We start from the raw sequence: 17,309 nt of genomic DNA, 5'->3' as shown, positions 1-17,309 counted from the left end.
GAAGCTAAATAATGTATGGTGCAGTCTCGTCTTGTAAGCACCATACAAATAATATTAAATGAACACCTGGAATGGAAAGTTTTTTGTCTTGCCCTTCTGTGGGGAATGTCGTTAATATTTGTTGACTGTGGGAATGTGAAACCCCTCTGGAATTTTAGTGACTAAGGACTCAATAATTAATTTTGACCTGACAACACAGAAGCTAATCGAAAATGTACCTTGCAGGTCCTTCTTCTCCCTGCGATGCTGCTTTAGCAACAGCTCCTCCGGCGTCTCTCCATCGCCTTCGTCCATAATTAACGATTTTCTTTTTAGTACGCTATACAGATACCTTACATGTTACATGATTTAAATGTTGAAATTAGATCAAATAAGGGTCATTGTAGTCAATGAGGCGATGAATATAACGTGCAACGGGCAAGGGCCTTTTTCCGGGTTTTCTTTTTCGCTTGTTGTAATAAAGTGACTACAGTGCCCCTCCGGTCGGATGGTGTAGCGAAGGCGATGCCTTGGTGTTCCATTTTTACATTTAAAAAACATATATACGTTTTATGTATTTGTTGTCAAACTGTAATACATATTTTTAACAGAGTTTTGTATATTTTACACATTTTTTAAACCGAACGCTACCGAGGAAACCGATGTGACTGTGACGTCACATTTCTAGCGACGTACAGTATTCATGAGCGATCACACGTTTCAGGTTTTTTCCCCCACTTTTTATTAATTAACGTCCTGATTATTAAAAGCGGGTAGCTAATAAATGAAATGTATTATTATTATTATTATTATTATTATCACTCGGATTTGCTGTTCAACACCTCTCTCTAGTGGCCACGAAGCGTATGGCATATGACGTTGAGTTTTTTTGCATACAGGCTCAGAGTCGACCGTGAATGTGTAAAATGAATGCTTTTGTGCACCAAAATTATGATTTTTCGTCTCATTTCAGGTGGACATATTAGTCTCTCAGGTACATAAATTAGAAGGCCAGTTTTTGTACCCCATGTCGTATTTTGTATGTACGAATGAGTACTCTACATTTTACACAGTGTATTTTACAGACATACACTTGCATTTTTGTCATATTTGTGCCACAATTTCTTTGTATCTGTGCACACCTATCAGTATTTGTTGAAAACAAATTAATAATTTGAGGACATTTCATTTTTTTGTGGCGCAGTAGTATTTTGGTTTCACATTTTTTTTATTAGTCCATATTTTGACTGATCGTAGTCCGGATTGGTTTGGATTACCCTTTATTCGTCTCACAGTGGAGAAATTTACATTTCGCAGCAGCAAAGTGATGAAAGGAAGAGGAAAGGAAAGAAAGAAGTAGAATAACAAAATGCAGTACAGGAGCTGCTGGAAAGGCAGCCACTCTTACGGCACCATCTTGAAGTCATAATGTGGATATGAATTAGCATCTACTATGCATGAATTAGTATTACATGGACATTAATTTATATTACTTGTATTTTTGTAGTATTTTGAGCACACAACATCGCATTTTATCCGCTCAAGTTGGTCATTTATGAGTATAATTTTTGGTGTGTGTGTGTGCATAATTATTTAGTGCACACAAATTATTTTTGGTGTGCACAAGTTTTTTTTCACATTTCCAGAAATTCTTTTGTGGTCACAAAATGTGATCACATGAATCTGTATTCGCTGTAAGCCAGCGACCTTCATGTGGATAAGCAACTCATAAAACGGATGGATATATTTTTTGTATGTAAATGACTAGTTTTTGTATTTTTGTGGTATTTTGTGCAAAGAAAAGCAATGTTTTGCGTGTCTAAATTAGCATTTCACATGCAATAATGAGTTCCATTGTCATGTATGGGTTTATGCACTCTAATGACCAACAAAAGCGTCAAAACAGCATAGGCACGTGCGGGTGTTTTTCAACATCTTGAAGAGACTCTCTACAAAACAGCACTTTTGGTTTCTTTTGAGAGAGAAAAAAAACCAAATCAAAGTCAATGGATGCACTCTGAAACGGGAATGCGTGTGCAGCCGATTTTGTAGCGCTTTGGCACAGCGATCCGCTCCCTGAGCGCCAACTTTGCTTTGGCATGCAAGGGGAGGGGGCACAAAGATGGCAGCTTCCCGAACATTGCTGTGGGGGTTGCGTTGAAGCGCTTTTGGAAATATCGACCCCGAATGAGCCCCATAGCTGGGCTGACCGTGGTTTCGCTAGCAGAGCTTCCAGGTGGCTTTCACGTCTCCTCGGATGTCTTGCCGGACTCATCGTCGTCACCGTCGCCGCCGGCGATGGACTGCATGTCCTGAGTCAAAGTCTTCTTGGAGGTCTTGGACTTGGAGTCGCGACTGCCGTGCTGGGAGAAATTCATTGAAAAGAGAACATTCTTTGTGAAAAAATAATTATGAAAACATCAGATTTTACAACACTGTGTGGCAATTCTTGGTAGTGGTCTAAATTGGTTCAAATCGCTATATGGGCAGGACGTACTTTGTGGAAACTGCTTGCGGTATCGTTGACCAAAAAGCTAACCTATGGAGTGCACCAAGGGTCAACCTCACGTACTCATGTTTTTCAATCATGTTTAGTTTTGGTGTGCGAATATAATGCGGAGTAACCGAAAGTCTTTCGTCACTGAACAAGCCCCGGGGTCTCCTATGATGGTTGCAGGCTGCGCTGGTGGTGTTAGCGAGGGTCTGCTTGCCGCACTGCGTGCCAGTGGTCACCATCCTCTTCTCACGCAAGCCCGCCTCAAACGCCTTACCTGCGGACAACAATTAACTACGAAATCAAGAGGAAAATTCCACTCCCTTCCACCATTTGCGTTAAAGTTGGAGGACGCCGTACATTATTTGAAATGGTACAAAAAAAATGAAACACTCGGAAATTCAGACAGCTGACCGCGCATGCTATGCTAGCGCTAAAAAAATATATATATACAGTACTGTATACGATTGAGGACAAATCAGCCCATTTCCAACAGAGCTTGGGCGCCATCTTGTGCATTTTTCTGGGACGCTACATTGGTGTCATCGACGGCTCGAATTGATATGGGAGGACTCCTTTCATGGATTGCAAACATTTATGCTTTCCTCTTCAGATCTATTTCAATCATATCCATAACTGAATGAGTAACAAGAAAGTATCTTCTCCCAATCTGAACTCCGTGAGCCCAAATATCAGCCTGCGTATTTTGGCTATTTTAGATGCCATAAAACGTTTTTCAGATGTCAGTTAGGATAGAAAAAAAATGGTGTCGGTTGTCCTTTAAATGAATTGTCTGAAAGCCTAAAATAATGCTTGGTACAGACTTGTCCTCAAAGGGTGAACGACAAACACAGTGAAAGGGCCCAACTGGGCCTTTATACCTTAGGTTGAACACCGTGCTTTTTAGTAGCGCAAACACAACAAAAGAAAAAGGCGGGCGTGTGTCTGGGTGTAGGAACGTCATTCTTACCGTTGCCGACCGGCAATGGAGCCTCCACGTCGGTGTTGGTGAGCCACGTCGACTCGGTGTCCCTGGTCCAGCTCTCGTGGTACCTCGGCTCGATGATGGCGTCAGCCCTGCTCCCCCCGCAGCCCATCGTCAGCCACAGGTGCGCCCAAAGGCGGCCCGGGCCCACTCACGTCCTCGCGCGCATCCGCTCGGAACCTTCGTGCTTCATGACGCCTCGGCGGAAGCGCTCGGGGGAGGCTGGGCTCACTCCTGCTGCCGTTTCGGTGATGCCGGTGCCTCGGAGAGCATCGGCTGACCCGCCTGACCACACGCCGTGCGTCATCAGAACAAAGGCGGGATCTAGGGCGAAGGGGCTGAGCCGATTCTACCAGGCGACGCTGATTGGCCAAAACATCTGCTCGTCATTTCGTCATCGAAAGAGTTTGCTGGACAGAACATTAGGAACACTTCGAACGCCATGGTTATTATTTACCCAAAAAGGATTCTCCGCATCTCGTGACGACAATGTTCTTCCGGTTAAATTGTGAGGCACAACCTTGAAAGATTAACACTGCGGTCACATTACTGAGGACGTTCATATTTCACGTTCTGCACGTAGTTGGAACCTATAAAAAAGCCATATTATTAGGAACACCCTACAATGCGTCTTCATATGAACACAGATAAATTGGGTTAAGCACATTCAGCAAGATTATCGACATTTATAAAATATACAACAGTATTTAAACGGGTAATATATATAAGAATAAATTTATAAGATTACAATTCAGATTCCAATGAATCTTCTTTATTAGTATTTGTGCTTGCTTGCATTATTGTTGATTTTCATCTTTCAAATGTTTTTAAAAAAAAGAGCAGTCAGTTTCTCTTTCACGACGATCATTGTTTTCACATTTATTATTTGCGTTCTTTTTAAATATGTTTACATTAGGCAAGCATTACTGTAGCGGGCAAAGGATCGAATATACAGAATTAACAGGAGAGCACAGTCAGCGGGGGGTTGATCCACATCTAAACTGGAAACAAACACGTCAAGAACTCACATCACTGTCCAATAAAATCTTCACTGATTGTTTAGAGACTTAAAATAAATAACATATTTATCATATACATCTCTCCATTTGTGTACCAGTCAAGACGATACTTGTGACAATATAAATGACTTTGGAATGCGGAATGGAAAGGGAGCTAAAGTTGAGACAAAGACGAGTGAAAAGGAGAGGAGGAGACACCCTGTTGTCATGAAGACAACAGCGTGTCTAAACTTTGAAATCGAGCAGGTTGCAGTCGATCTTGTAGTAAACGTAAGGGTAGTACTCCTGCTGGCTCAGGTTTAGACCTGGGATGTCCATGGAGGCCTGCGAAGGACAAAATAAATACATTAAAATAATCAGGCTGGAAGTTAAAAATGGCGGACTTCCTGTTTAATTTATGACCATGATTCGGGAAAACTTTTTAGTGTGCGTTTCCTTTCACGACAGACAATGTCACAAACTTTCGTGTCAATTTTTGGATCTTGTATATCAGAACAAATGTTTTTTTTTGTCTAACTTTGCAAATCTTAAATGAAAGCAAACTAACTCCCAAAATGTCTGCTTCAAAACAAAATGGACGCCTTCTTGTTCAAATCCAATTGATGTTTTGATGCATAGCTGTCACCATGGCGACCCGAGTCAAGTTTGTGCAAAGTGTTGATCGATGCGGTTCTTTGGCTCACGTCGATAATGGCGGCGCTACTGTCCAGGTGCTTGTACAGGTCGTACAGAACCTCACGGAGCTTCTTCATGTTCTTCTTATTTGGCTGCAGGAGCATGGCCTGGAAGTTCACCGGAAGCCCATACCTAGGCATAACAAAAAAATGCTTATTTATATATGTATGTATTTTTTTCTTTTTATATATTTTGGTGTTTATTTACCTATTTATCTATGTATCTTATGTGTTTATTTATTTATTCTATTTATGTATTTAATCTATGTACTTGTGTATATTTTATGTATTATTTTTATTAATTCATTTATGTATTTCTGTGTATTTATTTTTCTATTTTTTATGTATGTATTTATGTATCGATGTATGTATCTATTTACATATGTATTTATTTGTGTATGTATTTATGTATTTGTGTATGTATTTATGTATATATGTATTATTATATTTGTTTAGGTATTTAAAGCTGACTTTGACTTTATATACTTATTCTATGTATTAATTCTATATATGTACTTATGTATTTATTATATCTATGTATTTATTCTATCTAGATGTTTATAATGTCTATGTACCTATGTATTTACTCTATGTATTTGTGTATTTATTCTATCGAGGTATTCATGTAATCTGTGTGTTTATTTTCGATATTTATTTGTTTACTGCATGCGTCGTTCATTTGTGGTGTTGGTGAGCCATTACAGGAACAGGATCTATTTTATTGAAACCAAGTATGGTTTAATATTTGTTCTTTCATGCAAACTGTAACTTGATAAGCTGTCCATTGTAGTAACTGTTGTCCCCAAAAGGGTTAAAAATGACTGTTCTGGATGCAAAGTTCAAATGATAACCCAGCTGTGATGGTCTGGCTCTGGGTTAAGGCCAACCTGCACATGTGTGTACGTCGTCTTACGACTCTTGTTATCGGTCACGTCAATAGAAATACTGTCGGTGGACGTGTTTGAACGGCTCACCTCAGGACCGACTCCACAAAGACACGCAAGGCTTTGATGTGGACCCAAGCGATGAAGGCTTCGCTGAAGTTGACTTTGAGCCATCGCACTAGAGGACCCTAAAACGGACCACGACGGAAACGCTGACGGACCACGACGAGTGTCCGCGTGCGTGAGCGCCTGTGTGAGCGAGCGAGCGGACAACATACAAACTGCTTCTTTTTGTCGGTGGATAAGCGTGTCATCTCCTCCTTGTCAGCCTTCATCTCTTCCTCGTTGTACTGAAAGTCACGCACGGTGAACCTGAACGCCACAACAAACTTTACAGCGCAAAGTAGACTTGAAATTGCCGCGGCAAGTTAAAATGGGGAAACTTGAAAAAGATTCCAATTTGGAAATTTTCCATGGGAATCGTGGTGAGAAAAAAAAAACGGATCAAATTCAAGCCAGAATGTAAACAATAAGCTCTCAAACAATTAATTAGCATAGCTTCAATGACGATGCTTTATACGCTTACTTATTTTCCCTGGCCTTGTGCTTGAAATCATCCACGGCCTTCCGGAAGAGCGTGACGCTAAACAGCCCACTGTCGTTGTCCTCAAACAGCAACCTATACAGAGACAGAAAGACAGAGAGAGAGAGAGAGAGAGAAAGAAAGAGAGAAAGACTGGTTAGCATAGCATGCTAATGCCGCAGTCAACGTCGTCGTCGCTCTTGGCACTGATAGCAAAGAAGGCGTGTCGATGAAACGTGTCTGAAGGGATGATGGAGTACGTACTTGGTGGAACGCGGCACCACCATCTCCGCCAAGGTTTCGTACGTCTTCTGCCAGTCCACGAAGCTCGTCCTGAAAATCAGAGATAAAGCTATTTTGGAGTTTGCGTACAATTTCAACTGGGTTCCATCCATTTTCTAAAACCTACTTGGGAACGACCGCCAGCATGGTGACCAGGTACTCCGAGTCCAGAACAAAGTCATCTTTCTTCACAATGTCGGCCAGACTCCTGGTCAGCAGGCTCCCCCTTGATGGAAGTCACAAACGCTTTGCGGTTGAGATGCAAACATTCGCAAAAAAAGTAACAAAAAATAAAATAAAAGAAAATAAAGAAAAAACACTCACGCGTTCTTCCGCTCCAGGTTCTGCAGGTTCCCCTTCAGGTTGTTGTAGGCCAATGCTCGGGCCTTCAGGTCGTTGTCAATCTGCGTCGCTTGCTGGAAAGTCACAAAGCATAAAAGCTGATGAAATGCCAATCATCCGTATCTGTAATGAATAATAATCAATATACATCATAGAAGGGAAAATATGAAAAAGTTTTGGCCACAATTTTGTTCTTCATTTTCCTGGACATCGTACTGCTCCTTCTAGTGTGTGCAACTTTGGCCACCCAGTAGAGTAGAAGGACGACATACAAAACTGACTCAATAGGACAACAGTCATAGTAGCCGTTCTTCACAGAGGATAAAGAAGATATGCAGATGAGCAACTAAAGGAAAACATTCCAAACCCCCCACCCCTCCCCAACCCACCTTGGAGATAATTTCGGAGATGTTCTTCAGCGACTGCTTGATGGGATACTTGGCCATGTCCCACTGGAATCTGGTGATGTACGTGACCAGGTCAACTGCCCGATGACAACAAGACACCATTAGCACTTGCTAGTAGAAGTAGAAGAAGTGGTAGTAGAAGTAGTACAAGTAGTAGTACAAGTAGAAGTAGAAGTACAAGTAGAAGAAGTAGTAGTAGTAGTAGAAGAAGTAGAAGTAGTAATAGAAGTATAAGGAATAGTAGAAGTAAAGAAGAAGACGACAAAGCAGAAGAAGAAGACGACAAAGAACAAGAAGAAGTAGAAGAAGGGTGGAATATAGAGGGTGCAATCAATGTCTTACGTCCATTGGCCAGCAAGTTCTCCTGAACTTTGTCCCGGCTGTCCTCCAGGACGTCAGCCATGTATTGAGCCACCTTCTTCACTACACTGCATTCACACAAACAAATAAATACACAAATAAATACATAAATAAATACAGGGTGAGTCCAGAGGTTCCTCCCCAAAACATGCATGATGCGTTCATGGGTCACTCTAAATTGTGAACTAACGCGATGCGACAACAGGAGGAGGAATAAGCATTCAGGTCGGTTAAATGTCGTCCAGTTGGGTCATCTCACTGTTTATATATATATATATATATATATATATATATATATATATATATATATATATATATATATATATATATATATTTTTTTTTCCCGTCACCTTTCAACAAATGTATCCAGCTTGGCCAGCTCGTCGGACAGACCCACCAGGACGTCCAGCGTGCCCACCTGTCACAGACACCAAAATCAAGATTTCAGTTTGAAAAACGCCACTTCTGCTGTGTTAAAAACAGCGACACGTAGTGGCAGGAACATGCTAGGTGCTGTGTGATGTTGACTGCTATGTTACGTTGTCCTTCTTTTTGTTTTGAGATGATTTCGTTTTTACCTTGAGGTCGGGAATGTTGAACTTGGTGTTAGTGGAGAGGTTGTTGGTGCGCGTGGTGGCCACCATTAATTTGTCCCACGTTTGCTGACACGTCTTCTCACCCGGCGCAGAAATCAACCAAAATTCCGTCATGGCGGCTGCTGTTGACCTTCCGGGAGAGTTCAACTAATGCAGGAGGAGCTCTGCAACGCTTGGGAAAATAGATATACAAATAGACACGAGTTGTTTTTTACACAGTACCAAAACCAGACGTTTTTTTCAGTCCTGCTCTACAGTGAGTTGTATTTTTATAACATTTACTGGAATAGGCGCCGATGCAAAAGAGTTGCACATCACTGAAAAATGTGTCAATCCAAAAATGAGGAGGTGGAAAGACAGCTTTTAATTCGTTCTGTGAGTGGAACCGCTTATATAACTAACGTGTCTTCTTGTGAGCAATTTGAAATCCTCATGACACGACTTTGTTCCTCTTTTCGCGACTTGCGAATGTTTCTCGCTTTGCATTCGGACTCTGCAGCATGGCGATGACGTCACGACAGTTGCTGTCATATGACCGTAAGCGCAGAAGAGGATATTAAAAAAAAAACACCTCGACGCACGTAAGACAAAAAAATAAGCAGAAAGAAACAAACACGATCAACAAATGTTAAAAATGGTGCATGAGCGATTATGTGCTAGCTGCAATTAGCATTTAGCCATGTCACGACATTCGTCCATTGTTTCATCGCCGTCCTTACCGAAAAACACTCAGTCGTCGCTTGACTCGGTGGGTTTCAGTCAGACCGTCGCAGATTGCCATTCATATCGCTAAATATGAATAAATATCACTGCTAATAAAAGCGGCGTGCGTGGAGAACCAGAGGTCTTTCAACTGAGGATAGCTAACATCTCCAGTCAGCTGATTAGCAGACGGATGTGTGCGCGCGCGCATGCGCATTGCCCGAACATCACCGTGCTGCCTTCAGTGACCAAATAGGTTTCGTGATTTTAAACCACTTCTTAAGAGAACACGAGTGACGCCTCTGATGTGATTACAGCAAAGTTGCCCTCAAGGACCGAAACGATTCGATGACCAGAGGGGAAATAACAAATAAAAAAGGAAGCGATAAATTGTCATTCGTTCAAGAAACAATAGTAATTTACGATTAATGAGGTAGTACAGTGAGACAACTATTTTTTTTGACTCTTGAAATCATTTGTATTCATTTTGACGGCAGATGCTACCGCTATAGTTCGAATTTTTTTGAGGGGGGTGAAACACAAATTAAAATATTTACCTTGAAAATTCTGATGTACAGATCGATTTAATCATAAAACAGTAATTTAACTCAAGCTATAGACCACAGGTGTCCAACTATCTTGCATATTTTTGGATGTTTACTTCCTCTAGTCTCACCCATCCGATTCAAATGACACGATTTATGGAGAAAATACAGTAGTGTCGCCAAATAGGATACGAAAGCACTTTTATTTTGGTACAACACCGTCGTGGAAAGAATGGGAGACAAGTGAAGGAGGGTTATAGGTTATACTTTGGAAAATGCCCCTTAACCCCATTACTCACCAAATACAGTCCAAAAAAGCTGTTAGGAGAAAACAAAATATAATTACACAACGTGGTGTGTAAATGCGCAAGTGCGTGGCGACCCAAACTAAACGTGAGTTTATTTCGGTGAAGTCACCGGTACACTCTTAAACATTTTCAACATCTTTTAAAAAATATCCTTATATTTTGAATATTCATAAGGTCCTGAAGCCTGTGCAAAAATCAACCGCAACAACTCAAACATGAGACAAAAAAACGAGTAAAGTATTAGCATACAAGCGTACAAGTTATTTTCTGTACTTATGTAACAAAAAGTGGGCGTGGAAATCAGATATGGCGGAAGTGTATAGGTCAACACGTGCTTTTCAGTCACCACACCATGGGAAGAATTGGCAACATCTAGTGGACAAGAATAGTACTACAACCACGCGATGGCGTAATGTCGCCGTTACCCTGTCACAATTAAAATTACTGTGAACCTCCTACACCAATTTTAATGCTTTTTGAAAAACTTTCTAAACTAAACTACTTTAAATTACACAATTTGCTTGAAAAATGCTTTTTTTTGTTTACGTAAAAAAATTAGAAAAACTATCGCATGCCATTGGATTTGCTACCACTTCCAAGGTATTTACAGTACAGTGTAGTAGTTTTTTTTTTTTGGGGGGGGCGTCATTTGCTCATAAACTTTCACAAAATACAATTTAAGATTCAGAGGGGGAAGTTGACTTATTAACTAGGGGGGACAAAAATGAGTCGTGGCAGCTCCGTGTGTATCTCAAAAAATAGTTTGTATGCCAAGGTAAAATTTTCATGAATTTAACGTTCGTAAACTGAAAAGTTTGTAAGCCAAGGGGTTCGTAAACTGAGGTATCACTGTACAGCATTTTTGTTTTTCCTTGTTTTTCCACACAATTTATTTTTCAGGACATGACAGAAAAAAAGGAACTTTTTCACAATCTAATTTTTTTGGGGGGAGAAGGACCTGTCGAGGCAGCCGTCAATCATTACACAGGGTACGGCGTTTGGTAATTTCTGCCTTTTTTTTTCCGCTTATGGGAGTGGTTGGAAATTTGAAACAAATGTGAAAAATCGCAAGTACCGTCCGAGGCTTTCACGCTTGCTCCGTCGGGATTCCAGCAGCTGGTTTGTCATTCCCGCTTTCGTCCATCGGTTCCGCTTCCGGTTCGGCTTCTGACAGCTCGTCCAACTGGTTGTCCCTGGACTCGACGAGCCTCTGCTCGGGAATGTCGAGCGGGTGTCGTAGCTGCGCCAGTCGGGCCATGTCGAATCCCAGGAAGACGGTGGCTTTGCTTCCTTTGAAGCTCTTCATGCAACGGATGCGCTTTTTGCTGAAGAGCGCCACCACCTCCCCTTTGGTGAGCGACAGGCGGCGGCAAAGCTCTTCCGTCTCGGCGCGGCCCGCGTACGGCCGCCGGTTGAAGTACCGGCCGATGAAATCGCGCCGATCGTTGTAGGTGCGGCGGTCTTGCGGCAACGGATCCAGCGCCAGACTGACTTTGGGGTCGGCGATGGGTTGGGGTTGTGCTTGTGCTTGGGGTTGGGCTTGGGGCGGTTCCCTCCGGCGCCCGGCGGCTTTCTGCTCGCGTTCCCGCTTGTTGATTTCGATGACCTGCTTCAAGGCGGCCTCCAGCCTCTTGGTGGACGCCAGTTGATCTTTGCTCTGCTGCGGCGGCGGTGGTTTGGGTTGCAGCGGTTTCAAGGTGACGTTTTGGGGCATCTGGAGGAAGTAAAGCCCGGGCGGGGGTTGGCGAGGCGTCTGAGCGGCCATTTTGGGCGCCGGCGGGAGCGAGGTCGAGGCCATCTTGGGATACTGCGGCGGTTTGGGGGAACATCGGCACCGTTGGATGTGAAGCATGACGGCCTGTTGGGTCACCTTGCCCGTGTAGACCCCGTTGCAGTAGATGCATTTGAAGGCGTCCGTTTTGAGGATGGCGTGGACGGTGGGAGCCACCAAGTGTCTCTGCTTCAGGTGCTGCAGGTATTTGGGTTGCCCTTGGAACTTCTCGTTGCAGAAGGGGCAGCAGGAGGGGTCCACTTTGACCGGCGCGGCGCAGACCTCCGAGCGAGCGCCCGGTCGGAGCTGCACGTAGACGAGCTCCAAGGTGCTGGTGACCAGAGCCAAGTTGACTTCGCACTCGCCGAGGATTTCCTGCGGCGCCTCGGCGGCCACGTCGAAATACGGCATGACGAGGCCCGCGTTGCTCTTGCTGTGGATTTTGTAGTTCTGGCGCAGGAAGTCGCAGTAAAGCTTCCCGGCCGGCTCGTGTTTCTGCACGTGTTCGGCCAGCTGCTTGACCGAGAAGAATAAGGTGGAGCAGTAGAGGCAGCTGAGGCCGTGGAGGAGGTGCTGCAGGACGTTCCTCTCGGTAAGCAGCGCTTTGCACGTCAGGCATTTGACGCTTTTGTCGGGCATCTTCTTGAGGAAGGCCGCGCGGGCCGCCAGGCTTTCGGCGCCGGCCGGGCTCAGCTTGGTCTGGTGGGCCACTTCCATGTGCATGTCGAAGACGTTGCTGGGGAAGAGTTCGTTACACAAAGGGCAGGTGATCCATTTCTTGGCTTGGTTGGCGCTCCGCTCGGCGGCTTTGGCGGAGCTCTGCGAGACGGGCGCGGCCGCCTGCAGGGGAGCGAAGGTGTACGTGGGCATGCCGTTGACGCAGTTGCCCGTGGGGATGAGGTGGCTCAGCAGCGATTGGGAGGTGAGCATGGTGCCTTGGAGGGTCATCTGGTTGGGCGGCGGCACCTGCGCCGCGGGTTTCGGCGCCGGGATCACGACCTGCTGAAGTTTGGCCGACGACGGCTTGGCGGCGGGATACGTAACGATGGAGGATCCCCGCAGGGAGATGGTGGCGCCGGGCTGGAGCAAACCTTTGGCCTCGGCGCTCGCCAGCTGCACCAAGGCCGACGCTTGCGGGGGCAAGAAAGTCTGGTTGCTCCCGGGAGCGCAGATCAAGGTGGCGCTATTGGACCCCCCTTGGAGCTGCTGTAAGGCCAGCACGGTGCCGCCGCCGGGCTGCCCGTTGCCGGACACCACGAAGGGCTTGCTGCTAAGCGGCTTGGGCGCCAGGTTGGGCAACGTGACGTATTGACCGTTGCCGTTAGCCGCGGGGATGGGCTTGGGGACAACAGTGGGTCCCGCTTTGTTGTCATAGATTGTCGCATTAACCTGTGAGGAGGGTCAAATATATTATATGTATTTTCCCCCCCGATAAGCCCTTCACGCACCCTGTAACACACAGGCACTATAAATGGGCGTTTTTTGGGGGCGAAAAACGCCTTACTTGACATCAAGACTGTCAGTCACTTTTTTGCCGTGGGCCACGTTGTACTTCGGGTTAGCCCTTGAGGTCCGTTATGAATTTTTGAAGTCATTGGAATGTTTCGTCGCCTCCACATATGACATATTGATAGACATTAGACAGAAGAAGAAGTGATCATCTTTAAACGTTTCATGCTTAGTCAACATGCGTGACTCAAATACACAATTGAAGCACAGACAACTTGGACGGAATTTAGGACTTGGGAAACTCTTTCATCACCGATAACACATTGCTAATGTATCACTTCAATGTGCATATACTCTAGAATCCACGTTCATTGTTTTGAAATCTAGACTCTAGAATCTAGAGCAAGGCAAGACGTCCTGGCGTGACGTGACGAACAAGGGGGCGGGACCTTCTGAAACTGGCCATTTCCGGGTTCATTTTGAAGTCGTTTTTGGACACTAAGTCATTTTTATTGCTGTTTTGCATTGGACTAAAAACATCAGCCTGCGTGTTTTGGGTATTTTAGATGCTATAAAACGTTTTTCTCATGTCAGTTAGGAAACAAAAAAGTTTACCCCGAAAAGCCAACTTTCAAGGTTGTAAAAAGATTGTTTCCAAGAGCTAAAGCTCCTCTAACTCCCCAAATGGAACAATTCCCAGATGACTGCGACCTTACCTGCGTCTTGAAGCTGTAGTGCTTGGGTTCCACCAGCAAGTGATGCAGCATCTGGTCCAGGTTGCCCGTGTTGACCACGCAGGTTTTACAGCAGTAAAGTTTGGCGGTGGAACCCGCTATGGGAAGCCGGTAGCCAATGTATTGCTCAGCCTCAGCCGCCATGTGCTTGAGGATGATATGTTTCTTGATGGCGAAGATAGACTGCGACGGGTAGGAGCACTTCCTGCACCTGTAGCGATCAATGGTCGGTTGAAGCGCGCTAGCCGCCACCGTCGTCGTGGCGGTCGTCGCGGTCGCCGCCCCGGACGCGGCCATCGGCGCGGTTGAATTGTTTGAATGCCAGCTGTGGAAAAGCAGGATGTGCTTCTTGACGGCGCGAGGGTGGCCCACAAAAATGCAGCGCTGGCAGGAGGCGAGTGAGCAGAAGCGCTGGAGGGACTCGTGGCAGCGCACCACATGATTGCGGTAGTGGTGGATGTTCTTGGACGAGTACTTGCACATGATGCAGCAGATGGTGCGAGAGCGGTAAGGCCACTGTGGACACGCAGGGACAAGCTAGTTAGTTCCGGTCAACTTTTCACTTTTCCCAGTATGTCATAGGTTTTTTTTTTTTATCATTTCAAATCATGTACGGCATACTACATACAACTTTTAGACGAGGAAAAAACATTGTTTTTAATTGTGAACCCATCTGACAAAGACCATTTTGGCTCAAATCCAGTCGGTCTGGTAGACAACAACAATGCTGCCACTATTGGCTACTATTGTCACGGCAAAGCAGCAAAAGTAATCCTCAATCGTGTATATCTACATTTTTTTCATCACTAGTACAACACGCGCAATTAGCTGTCTGGATGTCCGCTTGTTAGCCTTTTTTTTATCATTTCAAATAACGTACTACAATTTTTATACGGGAACTGTAATCATTTATACGAGCAGCTATTAGCCAATGTTGACAGGTACGAAAGTCAAACATCATTTTCACCTTTTCTTGAGCAAAGTTTAACTCCTGGAAATGCTCGGGAGTATTCATCATTAAACGACTTTAGTTTTCTTTTACTTTTCACACGCTTTGTTGATTTTTCACCAGCAGATGCCAATACACGACAATGCTAAGAATGATGCTAACTCTTGAGTGTCCATTCCAGGAATGAGCTGGAATTGGAAATCACATTTGGAGGATTGTTTACTACTATCAATTTTGCCAACCACCAGATATCACCGGTTTGTTTCATTTTGAGAGGCTCTGAGACGTTCGGACTCTTTTCGGAGACTTTCTTTTCCCCCAATTAAGATGGTAAAGGCTTCAAAAGCTGCCCGAATTTTCATTAAGCGATCTTTAGCTTTCACTGTGAGCTAACGTCACCTTCTTATGTAGTCTTCCGCTGTATCCATCAGTGAAATCGGTCCACTCAGTCCCCATCAAAGGATCGTCTTCCTGTGAATCTTCCTCATTCTTTTTACCATCCACCTCCTAAAACAAGACAAGCAATGAAAAGTCAACGTCATTGTTATTTGAAGATGAGCTATAAAGATGAGTACCTCCAGAAATTTCTGGCAGTCCTCCAGGCCGATCTCACTCAAGACGTTTTTCACCGCCTTGCGCGCCTTGCGGACCTTCTCCAAGTTGCTCACCGGAAGCTGATACATGATTGGTCACGTCCTTCAGACAAAATTACATGGCGAATCTCAATCAGAATCACCTTTATTGACCGAGTATGTAGAACACACAAGGAATTTGTCTCCACGCTGCACTAGTATCATCATAAAAAAGACATGACAAATAAGTATGGAGGGGTTGGGTCACAAAAAAACCAGGAACAATTACCACACACGTAACCGAGGTTGCCACTTGTGTCGGCGCCATCTTGAAACACCATTTCTTTGGACTAATCCAAGAAAGGATTGTCATGCTAACTTGTAGCATGTCATATATACTGTATTTACATCCTGCGACCATTGACGTTTCCTTTTTGACTGCATTTTGACCATGAGAACGAGCCAGACCTCGATTATTGGAGGAAAGTTGAGATTCTTGACCTCATGATTCAATGTAAACAACATTTTATAGAATAGAATCAAACAGAAATAAAACGGTTTCAGTGTTAAATGAAAGGAAATCGTGATATTACACAAAAAGTAAAAAAAAAGTTAAAAGCAGGCCAAGTTTGCAAATCATTTGCCTCAAACCTTAATTGCGACAGTCATTTGTAATCAACACTTCCATTTTAAATCATTGTCAAATAATCCCCGAAAGTGAACGAAGGCAACTTTTTTCTTGCTTTATGAAAACGCTGCAAAACGACTTTTCGCGTGATCTCCCCCTAGTGGATTTGAGCGGCATAACTAATAACATCTCGACGCTTGCTCGGAGCTAGAATCTTCCAGAAGCCATCGTCGTCAACTCATGAATATCATTTAAATCACAGTCAAACGAATAACACATTATTATTTAAATATTATACAGAATACTGTTAAAATAATAATATGAAGATAATCAAATTGTGCCAGGTGACAAGAAAGATAAATTAACTTAAAATGTGTGAAATGACTGAGTAGTGGGCAGCAATAAGTGTAAACAAGGCAAGCGTGCGCGTCCGAGTGATTGGGCGCCGCGGTGACAGCATCACACCGGGTCAGAGGAGCCTCCTCCCCGCCCTCTGACGACAGAAACCCCGTCGGCGAACGTCTACCTGCTCCGGACCGCGAGGTAGGGTTCGGCTAGAATCGCACAGCGTTCACCCCGACTTCCTCCACTCGGCGCCCAGCGACGACACTCGCTCGCCCGCCCGCAGTTCTGTCCGTCTTCCTTCACCGTCGCACTCAGCGGAACATCCCGTGGGTTTATGCGGCTGCTTAGGTTTTTTTTTAACCGTCGGTACTAATTAGTGAGTCGAGGACAAGAACGTGGACAATTTTTTTACACGGCTTTTTGTCCCCTTTCTTCGCCGAGACAGGAAAAAATGGCGGCGAAGTACAGGATGTGACGTAGGGAAGCTGTATTTGCATAGCGCACAAACTGACCAATGGGTGACTTCCTAGCTTTTTTGGCTAAGTAACTTTTTACTAGCCTAATAATGAGATACTACTCACTCTACAAGAGTTCGAGTTAACATTTTCTTAATAAACTTTTGGACTTTGGGAGATTTCCTGAGGCATTCATTTATTTAGTGGTTTAAAGTGCTAAATTCTATTTAGGGGGCGTGGCTAAGA

At 44.2% G+C, this 17,309-nt stretch overlaps 4 protein-coding genes across 6 annotated transcripts in view; all 4 read right to left on the bottom strand.

Moving 5' to 3' along the window:
• Nucleotides 1-435, bottom strand: part of otud6b (OTU deubiquitinase 6B) — a 2,791-nt gene extending 2,356 nt beyond the window's left edge. Inside the window, exon 1 of the mRNA XM_089023479.1 lies at nt 219-435. Coding sequence (XP_088879605.1) covers nt 219-294 — 76 coding nt within the window. The 5' untranslated portion in view covers nt 295-435. The remainder of the gene's footprint in view (nt 1-218) is intronic.
• A 784-nt stretch (nt 436-1,219) lies between these two features.
• On the bottom strand, nt 1,220-3,761 carry LOC148883242 (uncharacterized). 3 transcript variants are annotated; one of them, XM_089023502.1, is made up of 3 exons: nt 3,444-3,761; nt 2,477-2,750; nt 1,220-2,342 (listed from the first exon to the last, which is right to left on the bottom strand). In XM_089023502.1, the coding sequence occupies exons 1-3, from the start codon at nt 3,568-3,570 to the stop codon at nt 2,297-2,299; spliced, it is 447 nt and encodes a 148-aa protein (XP_088879628.1). In that variant the 5' UTR covers nt 3,571-3,761; the 3' UTR covers nt 1,220-2,296. The 3 variants fall into 3 exon arrangements, with proteins under 3 accessions (XP_088879628.1, XP_088879630.1, XP_088879629.1); XM_089023504.1 differs by having other exon boundaries at nt 2,552-2,750; XM_089023503.1 differs by having other exon boundaries at nt 1,221-2,342; nt 2,605-2,750.
• Nucleotides 3,762-4,214: 453 nt separating this feature from the next.
• On the bottom strand, nt 4,215-9,509 carry LOC148883241 (V-type proton ATPase subunit C 1-A). Its single transcript, XM_089023861.1, has 13 exons — nt 9,325-9,509; nt 8,588-8,777; nt 8,360-8,427; nt 7,992-8,077; nt 7,632-7,726; nt 7,225-7,316; nt 7,028-7,126; nt 6,883-6,951; nt 6,622-6,714; nt 6,314-6,407; nt 6,126-6,223; nt 5,161-5,284; nt 4,215-4,801 (listed from the first exon to the last, which is right to left on the bottom strand). The coding sequence occupies exons 2-13, from the start codon at nt 8,717-8,719 to the stop codon at nt 4,703-4,705; spliced, it is 1,149 nt and encodes a 382-aa protein (XP_088879987.1). The 5' UTR covers nt 8,720-8,777; nt 9,325-9,509; the 3' UTR covers nt 4,215-4,702.
• A 533-nt stretch (nt 9,510-10,042) lies between these two features.
• Nucleotides 10,043-17,160, bottom strand: adnp2b (ADNP homeobox 2b). The gene is made up of 5 exons (XM_089023844.1): nt 16,790-17,160; nt 15,639-15,759; nt 15,463-15,570; nt 14,097-14,630; nt 10,043-13,320 (listed from the first exon to the last, which is right to left on the bottom strand). The coding sequence occupies exons 2-5, from the start codon at nt 15,744-15,746 to the stop codon at nt 11,248-11,250; spliced, it is 2,823 nt and encodes a 940-aa protein (XP_088879970.1). The 5' UTR covers nt 15,747-15,759; nt 16,790-17,160; the 3' UTR covers nt 10,043-11,247.
• Nucleotides 17,161-17,309: the final 149 nt, after the last annotated feature.

The sequence above is a fragment of the Hippocampus bargibanti genome, linkage group LG20, assembly GCF_051943395.1.
Source record: "Hippocampus bargibanti isolate YZ-2025 linkage group LG20, ASM5194339v1, whole genome shotgun sequence".
Taxonomy (NCBI): domain Eukaryota; kingdom Metazoa; phylum Chordata; class Actinopteri; order Syngnathiformes; family Syngnathidae; genus Hippocampus; species Hippocampus bargibanti.
Note: the sequence above shows the minus strand (reverse complement) of the source record. Positions and strands in the feature narration are given on the sequence as shown.

What these genes read in the sequence shown, in the direction of transcription:
- LOC148883242 (XM_089023502.1), bottom strand. Translation starts at nt 3,570, where the DNA reads ATGGGCTGCGGGGGGAGCAGGGCTGACGCCATCATCGAGCCGAGGTAC. An exon ending in TCCATTGCCGGTCGGCAACG is followed by an intron (nt 2,751 to 3,443) that starts GTAAGAATGACG and finishes TGTTGTCCGCAG; the next exon opens with GTAAGGCGTTTGAGGCGGGC. An exon ending in CCGCAAGCAGTTTCCACAAA is followed by an intron (nt 2,343 to 2,476) that starts GTACGTCCTGCC and finishes AATTTCTCCCAG; the next exon opens with CACGGCAGTCGCGACTCCAA.
- LOC148883241 (XM_089023861.1), bottom strand. Translation starts at nt 8,719, where the DNA reads ATGACGGAATTTTGGTTGATTTCTGCGCCGGGTGAGAAGACGTGTCAG. An exon ending in CTGGATACATTTGTTGAAAG is followed by an intron (nt 8,078 to 8,359) that starts GTGACGGGAAAA and finishes GTGTGAATGCAG; the next exon opens with TGTAGTGAAGAAGGTGGCTC. An exon ending in ATGCTGGCGGTCGTTCCCAA is followed by an intron (nt 6,952 to 7,027) that starts GTAGGTTTTAGA and finishes TCTGATTTTCAG; the next exon opens with GACGAGCTTCGTGGACTGGC.
- adnp2b (XM_089023844.1), bottom strand. Translation starts at nt 15,746, where the DNA reads ATGTATCAGCTTCCGGTGAGCAACTTGGAGAAGGTCCGCAAGGCGCGC. An exon ending in GCGGAAGACTACATAAGAAG is followed by an intron (nt 14,631 to 15,462) that starts GTGACGTTAGCT and finishes GCGTGTCCACAG; the next exon opens with TGGCCTTACCGCTCTCGCAC. An exon ending in ACTACAGCTTCAAGACGCAG is followed by an intron (nt 13,321 to 14,096) that starts GTAAGGTCGCAG and finishes CCCTCCTCACAG; the next exon opens with GTTAATGCGACAATCTATGA.